At 35.9% G+C, this 12803-nt stretch overlaps 1 protein-coding gene across 1 annotated transcript in view; it reads right to left on the bottom strand.

Moving 5' to 3' along the window:
• Nucleotides 1-1827: 1827 nt before the first annotated feature.
• LOC108575490 (microtubule-associated protein futsch-like) overlaps nucleotides 1828-12803 on the bottom strand; it is a 98935-nt gene continuing 87959 nt past the window's right edge. Inside the window, exons 36-38 of the mRNA XM_017938307.1 lie at nucleotides 11070-12335; nucleotides 3302-3380; nucleotides 1828-2529 (exon numbers count right to left, since the gene is read on the bottom strand). Coding sequence (XP_017793796.1) covers nucleotides 2406-2529; nucleotides 3302-3380; nucleotides 11070-12335 — 1469 coding nt within the window. The 3' untranslated portion in view covers nucleotides 1828-2405. The remainder of the gene's footprint in view (nucleotides 2530-3301; nucleotides 3381-11069; nucleotides 12336-12803) is intronic.

Raw genomic sequence — 12803 nt, 5'->3', positions numbered from 1 at the left:
ATAGAGCGTTTAAGACTTTCGTTATTGCCTTGTAGGCACGTTTTGTTTGATAATTGTTAGAATTACATATGCGCACTACATAACATTTCTATTAATTCGAATTTTCGTTTTCTTTTTTCAAATTAAAGAAATTGAAATGATAAATATAGATGATAGATCTTCTAAATAAATAATGTTTAACTTTTTTTCTCAAAAAAAGAAAAATACAAGAGCAACGTAAGAAGAATATGACGCTTAAATTATACGTAGATAAATAAAAGTTTGATTTACATTTTTTTTTTTTCTTTTATTAATCAGAACACAAATTTAGCCAGTGAAGTTACGTGGTCGACTTTAAGAAGATTGTTTGCATACTTTTTATCAACGTACTCAATAGAGTATAGATACTTGTTATTAGTAAAAAATGTACTAATATACTGGAGAAAAATGACAATGAATAAAAAAATTCTGTTGTCTATGGATTATAACAGTAATTCGTCGTGTTACATCGGCTTTGCGTCTCGTGTAAAAGGGAAAATAGTTTCTTGTTTTGTAATACAAATCATGTGTATTATAACAGTCGGAATATTTAAATGCCAGTATCGCAACGTCCGTAATGAGTTACAATAAATGTTACGACAGTACATGGGAGCATAATGTTTTATTTTGATGCGTGTGTGATTGTGCCTTTGGTCCTTAGGTCAGATAGGCTCTAGGCAAGTCTATTAAACATAGAATAACAGTCATTATAGATAATAATTTATAAACTTCAGATGCATAATATATACGATTCCTTTCTGTGCCTTTTAAAACTGTGTTATACATTGAAAGCTAACGCTGCTTAAATATTAAGACGTGTTTCGAGTCGCAAAAGTTCAAACAACATATTTTTTTTTCTTTCTTCTTTCTATAATCTTCATGCCATTTGCCTTTTCTTTTCACTTCTCTTTTGTTTTCGTCGTTTCTTTTATAATAATTATAATATAATTTACACGATCGTACGAATGATAAATCGCCGATTAACATTCCCTCGGATCTTAATATTTACGCGTGTAACATTTGTCCAATGATTCCGCTATATAAATAAAATATTCATGTTATAATCTTGCAATTATTACAATCGTATAATAGTACATTTATATAAGTTACGCTAAGAAATTATCATATATACAATTAAAAATTGTTAGGAAATACTCTTTTTTTAAATAAGTTAAATTTACATTGTATTGCGATCCATAAAAACATTTATTTCTTGTTACTACTCAAATCGGGGGGAATTAGACGGCAATAAGATTCCTGTTTATTATCTCGCCAACATGTATTTTCAAAATTTCTCCCTTTGCCACGAATTTCCATTGATTCGAATAACAACAAGAAGCCATTTTTTTGTTTTCTTTCTTTTAGAATCTGTGTATGTGTGTATGTGTTATGTGTGCAGTTCATCGTCAAAAACATGACTCAACTGTTTTGCTGATTTATATGCATTGCGCGGATAGATATACAATCATCCTAAAGCTAAAACGAACTGCCAAGTGGCGGCGGCGAGTTATGCGAAGTCACCGTTAAAGATCTGCTTTTTTTCGATTCCGTCTCGCGTATCCTTTCCTTTCTTCAAAAATCGTTTTACAAATATATATCGCCGTAATGTTGGTCGAGCCTGTGTTTTTAGACGAATATTTTTTAACTTTATTTTATCATTGTTTCTTTATTTCCCTCTCTCTCTCTCTTTGTTTATACTTCGTTACATCATTTCATCTCGTTCCTTTTTTTCTCGTCCACATTTGTTCCTGTTTAAACGTTCGCTACTCCTCCTTCGTTAATTATTTTCTTCATCTTGTTTCTTTTCGCGCTGAACAACGCGAGAAAGGCGTTGTACATGGACGGGTTGGCTTAGTGAAGACTAGCGAAATTCAGCTAGTCGGACTAGCGTCGACATACGTTTATTTAATCGCAAGATTAAACGTAAATATATAAGGCAACTTAATGCAACCGAAAGGCAAGCAAATCCGAAGCGTAGGCCATGAGTGTGATAGTAAATTGTCGTGCATATCTTTTTCCTGTGACTTTTTTTTTTCTTTTCCACGAAGCACCACGAGAATAAGAATTACCACTCCGCGTTTCATATATAGATTTAGACGAGATCTATACGACGAGATACTCTTCCATGAGAGGATATCTATTCGTTTTTTTTTCTTTTTTTTTTTTTTTTTTTGGTTTTCTTTGATTTTGATTCTGTAGAGAACGGTCTTTGTTGTTTGACGCTCGAGGATGCGTCAAACTGTAGACGTGTGCTTCCAGTGTTAAGAGAATTTGTATTGAAATGTTTTTCCTTTTCGTTTCTTCCTGTTAGTATGCACGGTTATCGGATGACGAAGAATTCCTTTCTTTTTCCGTTATTAAAATCGCCCATGAAACCTTTTAATGCTTCACTGTTCTCGCCTTTCTTCCAACATGAATCGATCAACAATCTTCTGCATAGATTCTCGCAATTCGTCTGGCCCACTGCCGGTGCCGCTGGTCGTTGTAATCACTTGCTCAGTTCTCGTTATTCTGAAATAGAATGGATTTCTCCGCTGTGTAATGTTGTCAGGATGATATAATTAAAAATGAGGAGAATTTGGTGTAGACGTTGTTGTCGCTATTTTTTGTGTCTTTTTTTTTTAAATCACCAGGCAGAAATTTGTGTGATATTTTGCATACGGATATTCGTTTTCGGGTGTTTCGAAAAATTGCCTCGGGAAGAGCTACTTAACCCTTTCGCTGCGACAGATTTCAAGAATCTCTGGCTTCGGTGTTTTAAAATTTGGAAAAAATTTGAAAATTTAAATTCAAAATTAAAAAATCAAGACGGAAGTACGCAAAGAACGAGAGCCAAGGCTTGAATTAAATCAAAAATATTCGAAACGCCTGTAAGGCGCAACCAGCAGTGAAAGGGTTAATTCGTACAATGATAAATACTGTCACTGCATTTTTCTTTTACAAAACTATTAACATTTCTTAAAATTAAATACGGATTTTAAGGTATCACAGTGTCCCTAAATTACACTTCAACAAGAAGATATTACAATTAAACACTTAACAATATTTCAACTGAAACAATAATCTTCATTCAAATATCTTCTCTAATCTTGATTAAAAATTTTCCAAATTTGACTAACAATTTTTCACTCCCTTTCTCCTCTTACGTTTAATAAGAATGTTCGAATTTGCTTCAAGTTTAGCGCATTCTTATAAATCTCAGTACGTTAAAAAATTCACGAAAATTGACAACAGTTCAACAAAAGAAAATTTGCCACAAAATGTTGTACGCATTTATAAATACCTTTCCTGAGTTTCAGGGTCCACTTCCGTCGTTGTCGTTTCCATGTAGGATGGCTCGCTATGTTGCAAAAAGTCAGATTCTGTGTAACAAATGAGAATTGATCAAAAGACATGCTCCTGAGTTTAGGACACGAGTTCTTACTATTTTAGCGGTTCACATAGATACAAGTACCAATCGTATATCTCTCAATGTTTACATCATGCCCAAAACAAGGGGTAATACTAGACACATATAAAAAAAGTAACAACATCGCTATACATTTGACGATACATAATAATATACATATATGTATATGTATATATGCATTTTCGCTCAAATCAGCCAACTATGCAACCGCTTTTCTTACACTTCTCGCGTAATATTATTAAATGGACGATTACGTTATAATATTAAATATCATTGCGTGTTTTTATTCGATGGTCGTGTTTAACGATGTTCAATTTCATAACGTCCGCGACAGGAAGTGAATAGTATAACCATTGAAATTGTATTACGAACGAATATAATATTCGACTCCCTATGCTTGATTATGAAAAGTTTCTGTTTTACGCATGCGATGTATGTAATTATATTGAAATAATCCTAATTGTTAATTCTCCATCCTCGAATTCTTCCATTTTTTGTCATGTGTCAATTCAAATAACTATGCACTAATAGCAGCGCTTGAGAGTCCATATTGATTAACTGGTAATCAAATATGTTATGTAAAATTACTGAGGCACGTCTAAAATACTTCTCACAAGAAAGATTTCGAATCCCTTGGACCCGGCGATGTTAATGAAAATCTTTATGCTCTGAAAGTAACGGGAAAGAAGATAACTTTGTCTTACTTATCTCGTGTGGCACGTATAATTTAACCGTTGAAATATTCGACCTCTTTCTATTGCAATTTCTGGCAAAGAATTTTTTTTCCGAAAAGTTTCAACAAGTGCAGCAAGTAGTTTGTACAAATTTTTCGCATCTATTTCACCACAGCGATATCACGACGAACAATGCAATTACTTCGATTCGATTACTTTCGAATTCTATCGACTCTCATTAATGAAGCAAAGTCAAAAGGAAACCTCTCTTGTAAGCAGGACTGTGCTGCACTTAGCGAGCTCGTGTGAAGCGCTGATAAAAGCTACTGAATAATAAAGCGTTTAGCAGTTAGTCATAAGATATATAAGTACTCAAACTTCTCGATACACAACAGAAGAGTATTCAACTACGGTGAAAACTGAAAGGGGGGGTTTCTTCGGTGGAAAAAAAGTAAGAACGTTTTATTCAAAAAAAGAAAAAAAAAAGAAGAAAAAAGAAGGAAATCTTCTAAGTATCACATAGTAAATAACTAAGATCGAGCCTATAGAGAGCCTCGATCAAACAATGCTACCCTACGTACAAAGAGGATTTACTAATTTGTGAATCGTCACGAAACAAGGTATAAAAAATACTACTAAATATACACGCTATGTCGAACAAATTTTCTCAGACGAAAAACGATATTAATTACACGTTCATCCATACTGTCAAACTTCGCTAATAACGTTTTGGTTTTTTTGTTTTCTGGTTTTTGTATCAATCGAAGAATCAATCACAAGTATAGTTTCGAAGTTTAACGTAACTATAAAGTAGAAATAAATATTTGCAATATTACACATATCTCGACAGTTCGAGCTTTTTAATCATTGTAGAAACAGTTTCGTACTTACAATTTTCGACCGAGGAAAACGCTCTCTGGTTTTGACCGTAGCTCTTTGAAACACCCTGCATATAGTGGCAACAAGTTTAAAGGGGCGCGTACTAACTACGTCAGTTAGTGTTGTTAGACGAACGGTCAAGTATTATTGCAAGTATTACTGCGGTTTTGATAGTATTAGGCTTTCCTCGGGGGAAAAAGAGAGAGAGAGAGAGAGAAAGAGAGGCAATTTTGTGCATTTTTACAGGCTTGCGTTTCTCCCGGCACTTTTCTTCCGAACAAAGATTAATCATTTCTAGAGAAAATTTTCCCACTTTTTGGTATATTTGTCAAAAGTATAGTTATTGTAAACACTTACTGCAGTATTTAAACGTTTTCTTGCAAACACAATTTAGATATTTCATTGAATGAAAAGACTTCGTGCTATCATAATGCAAATTAAAGTCAAAGAAGTATTTATATCGGATTACTTGGAATTTATGAATATTTTAGAAATTGTTATTTTAATATTAGAAAACAATTTTATTTTTAACCCTTTCGTGACAGAATTACTTTTTCAAGAATTTCTCGTTTATCTCGTGATGGATACTAAATTGAGATCAAATTTTGTGAAAACTCAAGTGTTACAGTTGGTGGAAGAGGGAATGATTTTGGGCCGCATACAAAATTTCCTTAATTTTTTCATATTTTTCATTGTAGCGCAATCGAGTCACGAAAAATATCGCCAAAAATCACATAACGATGTTAAAAGTTTGCGATCTCTGTTGGACACGCCTAATGTGATTTCCGACCTCACCGTATCTCTTCCACGAAGCATACATACTCGTTTCACTGATCACGAAACGGTTAATCTAGTTACCAATTCACAAATACAGAAATACAAAGGAAGAGCATTTATTTCACACGTTAATTTATCTCTGACGTTAATTGCATCAAATACTTATTAAAAGGTTGAACAACACGAACAAAAAAAAAAAATACGGATCGGGAGAAAAGTTCAGGATTACCTCAAGTGCTATGTAAACTTGCCGCAGAACCACATTCGATGTGCATTTCGGCGAACGAACACGATCAGAGTTGCGATCGTTCGACCGTTTTTTTTTTTTTTTGTTTTTTTTTAGCGAATTACAAATGTTTGCAATTCTAAACACAGAAATAGGTCGGAGCGTTTCCAGTTTCGCAAAAGGTAAGGGGAAAATTCTAACTCTAAGATTCTGCATTCTGCATGGACAAGAAGCTGGTATAAAGGTATCGATCTGTACGAAATGTACCTTTTCGAAGCGGTGGAATGTTTCTTTATAGGAGCTCAATCTGTCGAGCCGTATATATAGTATATATTTGATTTATTCATTTATTCTTTTTTCTTTCTTTCTTGTATGGTGTATAATGGGTTCGTGTTCACACGCACGTGTACATAGATAAAGGCTACTTACATGACGATTCGCCTAACAATCCTAACGTGACTAAAAAACACGATTTGTTGGTCCCTCTACACTTTAGCTTTATCTTGAGTTGCTTATTATCAGAAGAGCTAGAAAGGGTAAAGTAGTGAGAACTATAAAGGACGACGCATGAAAATTAAAGTGAGATTTCGAGCTCTATTATTATGTCGGTTTTCTTGGATACGTGCACCAGGCGTAAAGAAGAGAGAACGCTATTATGTGGGGGAGAAGAAGAGAAATTATTGCCGTGTAAAAGAAACGCTGCAGGAGACAAAAAACTTAAAAGACTGGTCTCTGTAAATGCAACAAAAGTCATGCGAGGTGTCAATTGTATTTCAAAAAAAAAAAAAAAAAAAATAAACACATGCAACATATTCGATACGTCGGTATAAAAAATGTTCCATCGAACATGTCAGAAAAAGAAAGCTTGCATACGAATCCTTTGTATATTTCCACTTTCTCCTTTACGTGTCTCTGTTAAATTACGCTTATACGGCGCTAGATTTCGTTCATTCCGCCCCTCGAATAACTGTACTTACGTGAAAAAACCCAAATTTCTCGTTTCACGGTTACATGCTTCAGATATTAATAACTAAATCAACGCAATAGGAAATTAGTTTTAAAATGGTTGCAGTTATTATTAGACTAAATTTTCTCTAGAATTAGTACCACTAAATTGTGTACCCATATTTTTGTTTCGTTGTTGCTTTCAACGTAGTATTGAAAGCGTTGATTAGATCTAAATCATATCATATCGTATACAATTTCTCTGGGACTGTGCATACTTAATAAAAATATGTTTGTTGTTATATAATATTGTGTCTAGAAAAGTATAACTGAAGTGTTCCTTAAAGTGGTAAACCTGTATATAAATATCGAGAATATATGAATTGTAACTTCGATTATGGATCAATTTTATACTTGAGTTTAGGCACACACGCGTAATTTCATGTGTGATATTTAAAAAGAAAGTATTATCAAATTTTAATATTACATTCTACTAACTGCAGGGTTAAAAAAAGATTACACAACCACAAAAATAAACGAAATTTATAAAATAAACACTGTATCGAAATTTCAGAAATCTATTTGTATTTTATTTTTCAGTTTTAGATTCTAATTTTCGTTTCGTTCTATTCATTTGTCGATATAAAAATCTTACATCGGCAAATAGTTATAAAACAAAGCTATAAACTTTCTATGTTGAAATTAAAATTGTTAAGAATTAACGAAGACCCGAACGCAATTTCGTCGCTGCTGATATTCGACTTAGAATGCCTTCAGAAATCAGTCCTCCATTTTGGTACCAAAGATAGCCGAATACCCTGTATAATCACTACGAAAACACTAAAATTAACGCATTTCGTGCCACAAGACAATTACAAATTTCACCAGAGTATTGAAAACGAAGACAAAAAATCACATTCAAATATTTCATTACAGAAAAACTGAATTCTCGACACTCTGATCTTCGTTTGCACGGATTTCGACTCTTTCCTCGTTTAATAAAAATTCAATTTCCAAAAACTTTTACCACCGGTGGCACGAAAAGTGTTAAACAGTACTCGAAATTTCATATTTATACAAATTACTCTCACCCCTGCAGTTAGTAGAATAATCTCATAATTTCTCAACGAAAAATTGACGAAACTACAATCTAATAATAAAATGATACTTGTCAAAGAAATAATATCCTCTAAAAGGGAATACCAATTTCTCGAAGTTAGACTTCAAATTAACCGATGGTGTGACTAAAAATTTTGGGCATGGGATATATCTGAAAAGTTGTCTGAAATAAATAAAATGAAGGGTAAATCGTACCCAGTTTGCCTCGGGACATTGTTAGAGAGGGTGTAGATGGCACGTTGGAACGTTCGTGGCTCCAAGGCAAGAAATATTGCTAGTAGGATCACCAACGTAGCGGCAGCTACGCTCATCCAACACGCGCAGCCTGCTCTACCGGAAGTCTTCCTCCTAGGTGTTCCCTCTACTGTACCTCGCCGCGTGCTCGAACAAACTGACTGTACCGAACTGTCTGTTTCTGTCACTTAAACATTACGTTCTCCTATGAATTTTACTATCTCTTTTTTTTTTTTCACAAGATTCAATTCGAATTGAAAAACTCTGCGATCCCACGCCGTGATTAGTATGAAGAAAACAGCGGGCGAAGTATGCGAAGAGAAATATAGCCAGCGATTATCACGCGGAATAACTCGACCGATCGATCGATTTGGTTTTTTTAGCTGATGCTTCTGATTGTTTAAAACACTCTGCGATACAACATGACAAGGGCGTTTAATTGGTTTTAATTTTTTTTTTTTTAAACATCAATGCCCCGAAAAAGCTGAGAAACTTTCGCGTGTATATGCGTTATTCCCTCTTTGTTATTCACGAAATTATTTTATGTCCTCCTTGGGATTAATTGTCGAATCCCCAGGTTAAATTGACCCCAAAATGTGAAGCTTTGCTTGGAAGGAGCGGTACATGTAACTTTTGCCAAGCCGAACAATTTTTAAAAAATTTTTTCTTTTTGGAGGGTAAGAGATTCGCCACTGAAGTGATCTTTTTTTTTTGTTTTTAGTGGGTTGTTACAGATATTTGAGATGTGTGATGTACGATATGGCCAATGTGTTACAAGATCACCAAAATTATGAGATTTGAACGCTTTTGCACAGCAGAAAGAGTTTGCAAATTTTCAACGCGTGACATGACTCAACACACTCAACGGTGTACAATTTTTATACATTGAACGATTTTAGTATGGAGTGGAGCAACACGTGTGCGTGTAATTTTTCACGTATATGTACCCTTATTGCCTCGTGATACTTGTACATGAGAAATGTACATCTGTCAATACGGAATTCGGTGAAAGATATCGCACTGACTGTGAGTTTAGAAAGAAATATCATATTTCGATGCTAATCGAATTTGTGAAACCATTTTCAGAAAGTGATAATTCCCGATTAAAGCGTTTGTGTAGAATTAAAAAAGATACTCAGCTTTCTTAAAATATTTTTTAAATTAGTGACAAAAAGCTTCGAACCCAGTGTTGTATAGTTCTGCATGACTACTTCTAAATAAAATACCTCCAAACATGGTTAAAAATCAGAACGTGGCAATTTTCTTGAGACATAATTGACAATATAGGTATTAATCATTAATTCGAATCGTTGGAGAGGACTATTGCGAAGAAGTTGAAGTCTAAGAAAATTCTTAAAAAATAAAAACCAACACTGAAATTGCAACCAGAATATTAATTTTATTTACATTTAATTTTAATTTCATTATATTTGATAATTTTCAATCGCTGTTGCACAGTTTTCATTCTTTTTTCTCTACTTCTATAAAATATTAAAATATGATATTTCTTTTCAGGTATGCGTAATTTTGTAAATGTAGGCTACATAATATGTTTGACCGTGAATGAACATCAATGTAAAAAGTATGCTAGTCCCAGAAGCACCTGATCGCAACTTTTTTCCGTTCAACCAAAACCAATGATAAGGGCATAAAAAAAAAAGAAAAAAAAAAGGGAGAAAACTCCTTTTCGAACGAAGCACATTGAATCGATCACCAACAACCCTATGGTATAATATTCGCCCACGATAAATCCACGAAGAATCAAAAACCACACAGGTATGCAGATTTACGACTGCACTTCACAAGCTTTGTTTTTCCTTGCGAATGGTTACATGACTTTTATATACGGTCAATATCCTTCCACCTTGTGCAAATATACCTCTAGTTATAATTGTTATGCAAGCTTAAGACCATGCAACATTGTGTACACGAAAAAATATATATATATATTAAATTAGCCACTGACGTAACGTTTCCGCTTGTTACCAAGAAAACCAGATTACTCAATTTGCTTTTCCTTGGTTAAAAATCAACTTCCAACATCTGTCTATGTCCTTACTTAATCGTAAATTGTATTCATCGTTTACAGCTAACAATTAACATTATTCAAATTTATTATTCTATATTCTCGTAGAAATTTCACTATCACTTAAAATCTTCCAAAACTTTATTACACTTTATCCTAACGTAGTTAACTTTTAACCCTTTCATTGCTGTCAGCGCCTATACGCACACTTATCTCCTCTACACACTTTCACTTTAATTAAACAAAAGAAATTTTCCAAAACGATACACGGGGCTGAAACGAAAGATTTTCCACGGTTGAACGTCCCACTGTTCCGCCGTACGCGCGTTACGCACGAAAAAAATCTGCCGCAGTGAAAGGGTTATCAATTTAACACTTGTTTCCTCGATTCCATGAATTCCAGCCATTCTTATCAACAGCGACAATCTAATCAAAGAAAATCGTACAAGCGTCGTATACGTTTTACAATGGCGTGAATATGTCAGTAAACGGGGCTTTACACTCTAACACCGGAGGGGTGGTGGTGCGTGTGTGTGCGTGGGGGCGGGTGTTTTGGAATAGAAAAACAAATCGGTGCGAATGCATGCAGAAGAGACGAAAAAAGCGTACCACGATAAAAGCGTACAAAGAAAACCAAAACCAAAAAAAAAAGAAGACCGCGTAAACAATTCACGTTCTCGGATCTGATTTATGTCTCTCGGGTAACTTGGTTAGCGGGATATGTACATTGCTTACTTAGAAGGTTAGCTGTGAGTGCGGTACCTTGGTCGTCCTCCAACGGGGACAGCTCCGCACCTTCGTGCAGTGCTACATCAGACCCGCTGGAACTGCCCAACGTACGCCTCTTGCTTGGAGATCTTCTCCTCGGTTGTGGTGAACCGTCGGTATCTGTGTCGCTGTTCAAATCATGCCGTGAGCTACCGTTCTTAGCATAAATGTCACCGTTACCGGAACCCGGCGACGTGTCTTGGGAGAGCTGGCTTTCCCATTGCTCAGCTTTATCATCGTTAAGGAACAAACGGTCTGACAAACTGCCATGCGCCCACGGCTCAGATACCTCGCTAGTGCTCTTTGTTATCTTTAGCTGCTGTTCGACATCTTGCAGCTGTTTTACAAACGGTATCGGTATGTCACCGTAGTCACCGCTGCTCATCACCGTTCGCACGATACGCTCTGTTTGATCCGTGTCGAACGATTCCGTCGTCATGCACCGTACAGTCGTCACAGTTTTCATCGTCATCGTCTCTCTACCTATCACCTCGTCCGTCACGTTTCTCTGTATCTTCGATATCGTCATACGGGTCCCATCGTCGGTACCCATCGGCAAACTTTCCGTGAAGTTCTCCACTTTCGTGACGAACGTATCCGCCGATCTAGCTAGATCCTCTCCGCTATCCTCTTTCGTCGTTATCGTTACAGTCTCTACTCTCTCTACGATCTCGTTCATTCTACCAAGCCTGTCGAGCACGTCGGAATCGAGCGAACCGGCAGGTGTGTCTATTACAGTTGTCATCGTGCGTATCTCACTGGACACATCTTCAGACTTCATCGTGTCGCTTTTCTCTTTAACCTCGTCCGCTGCTTCTTCTTTCTTGCGACACGATTTTTCCGATAACTCCTCCAGCATTTTGTCCGTGTATTTCGCACTCGTGTGTGTGGTAAACGAATCTGTCGTTACTTTTGTCTGGTCGTTATCCGACTTCGTTAGTATGTGTATATCGGATTCGACGTTCGTCGATATTTTGCTCATCATCATCTTTTCGTTCTCCATAGATTTCTTCACCTTCACCGGTATTTTGCTCTTCGAACAGCTCTTTTCCGGCGAATACTCATCGTGAAACAGCTTCGATTGTTCTTTCGTTTTGTGTTTAGGACTGTACGGCGTGCACGAGGTATCTCCCAAGTCTAGATGAAAGTCTGTTTTGATGGACGACCTGGTAGAGTGTCGCGGGGCGGGAACAGGTTGCTTTGTTGGAGCAGAAGTAGCATGCCTCTCTACAGTCCCATCAATCTCAGCCGAATCATGCCCTGACCCATCCAAAAGGACATGGACAAGAACAGGAACAAGGACATAAAGCACATTGATACACACTAAGAATTTCAACTCTAGCCCAGCTGCGACAGTTGGACTGAAAGATTCAGCGTGTCTGTCTCACATACTGTCTTGTGTGTACGCGCATACACACGAAACTCGTGTGTGCTCACACACGCATGCATATTATCGCATGATATGCCTGTGTGTGTGTGTGTGCAGCACACATCTACATTTAGTTTTTAGTTAGTATCAATACTGCAACAGGATTAGTTTGTTTATAAAAAAAACACTCATTAAATGGTGTCTAGTCGTGGCGCCTGAATCTTACTAAAATGTACCCTGCAACAACAGCTACGTTTGTACATAACCGCAACGTTATCGGAACATTGAGAAAGAAAAGAGGTGAAGAAACTTTTCTTACAAATTTTTTTTTTTTTTTTTGCAAAAAGTTCAATTTCAAA

This window comes from Habropoda laboriosa, unplaced genomic scaffold (assembly GCF_001263275.1).
Source record: "Habropoda laboriosa isolate 0110345459 unplaced genomic scaffold, ASM126327v1 scaffold269, whole genome shotgun sequence".
Taxonomy (NCBI): Eukaryota; Metazoa; Arthropoda; class Insecta; order Hymenoptera; family Apidae; genus Habropoda; species Habropoda laboriosa.
The sequence above is the reverse complement of the archived record's forward strand: the minus strand, read 5'-3'. Positions and strand labels throughout refer to the sequence as shown.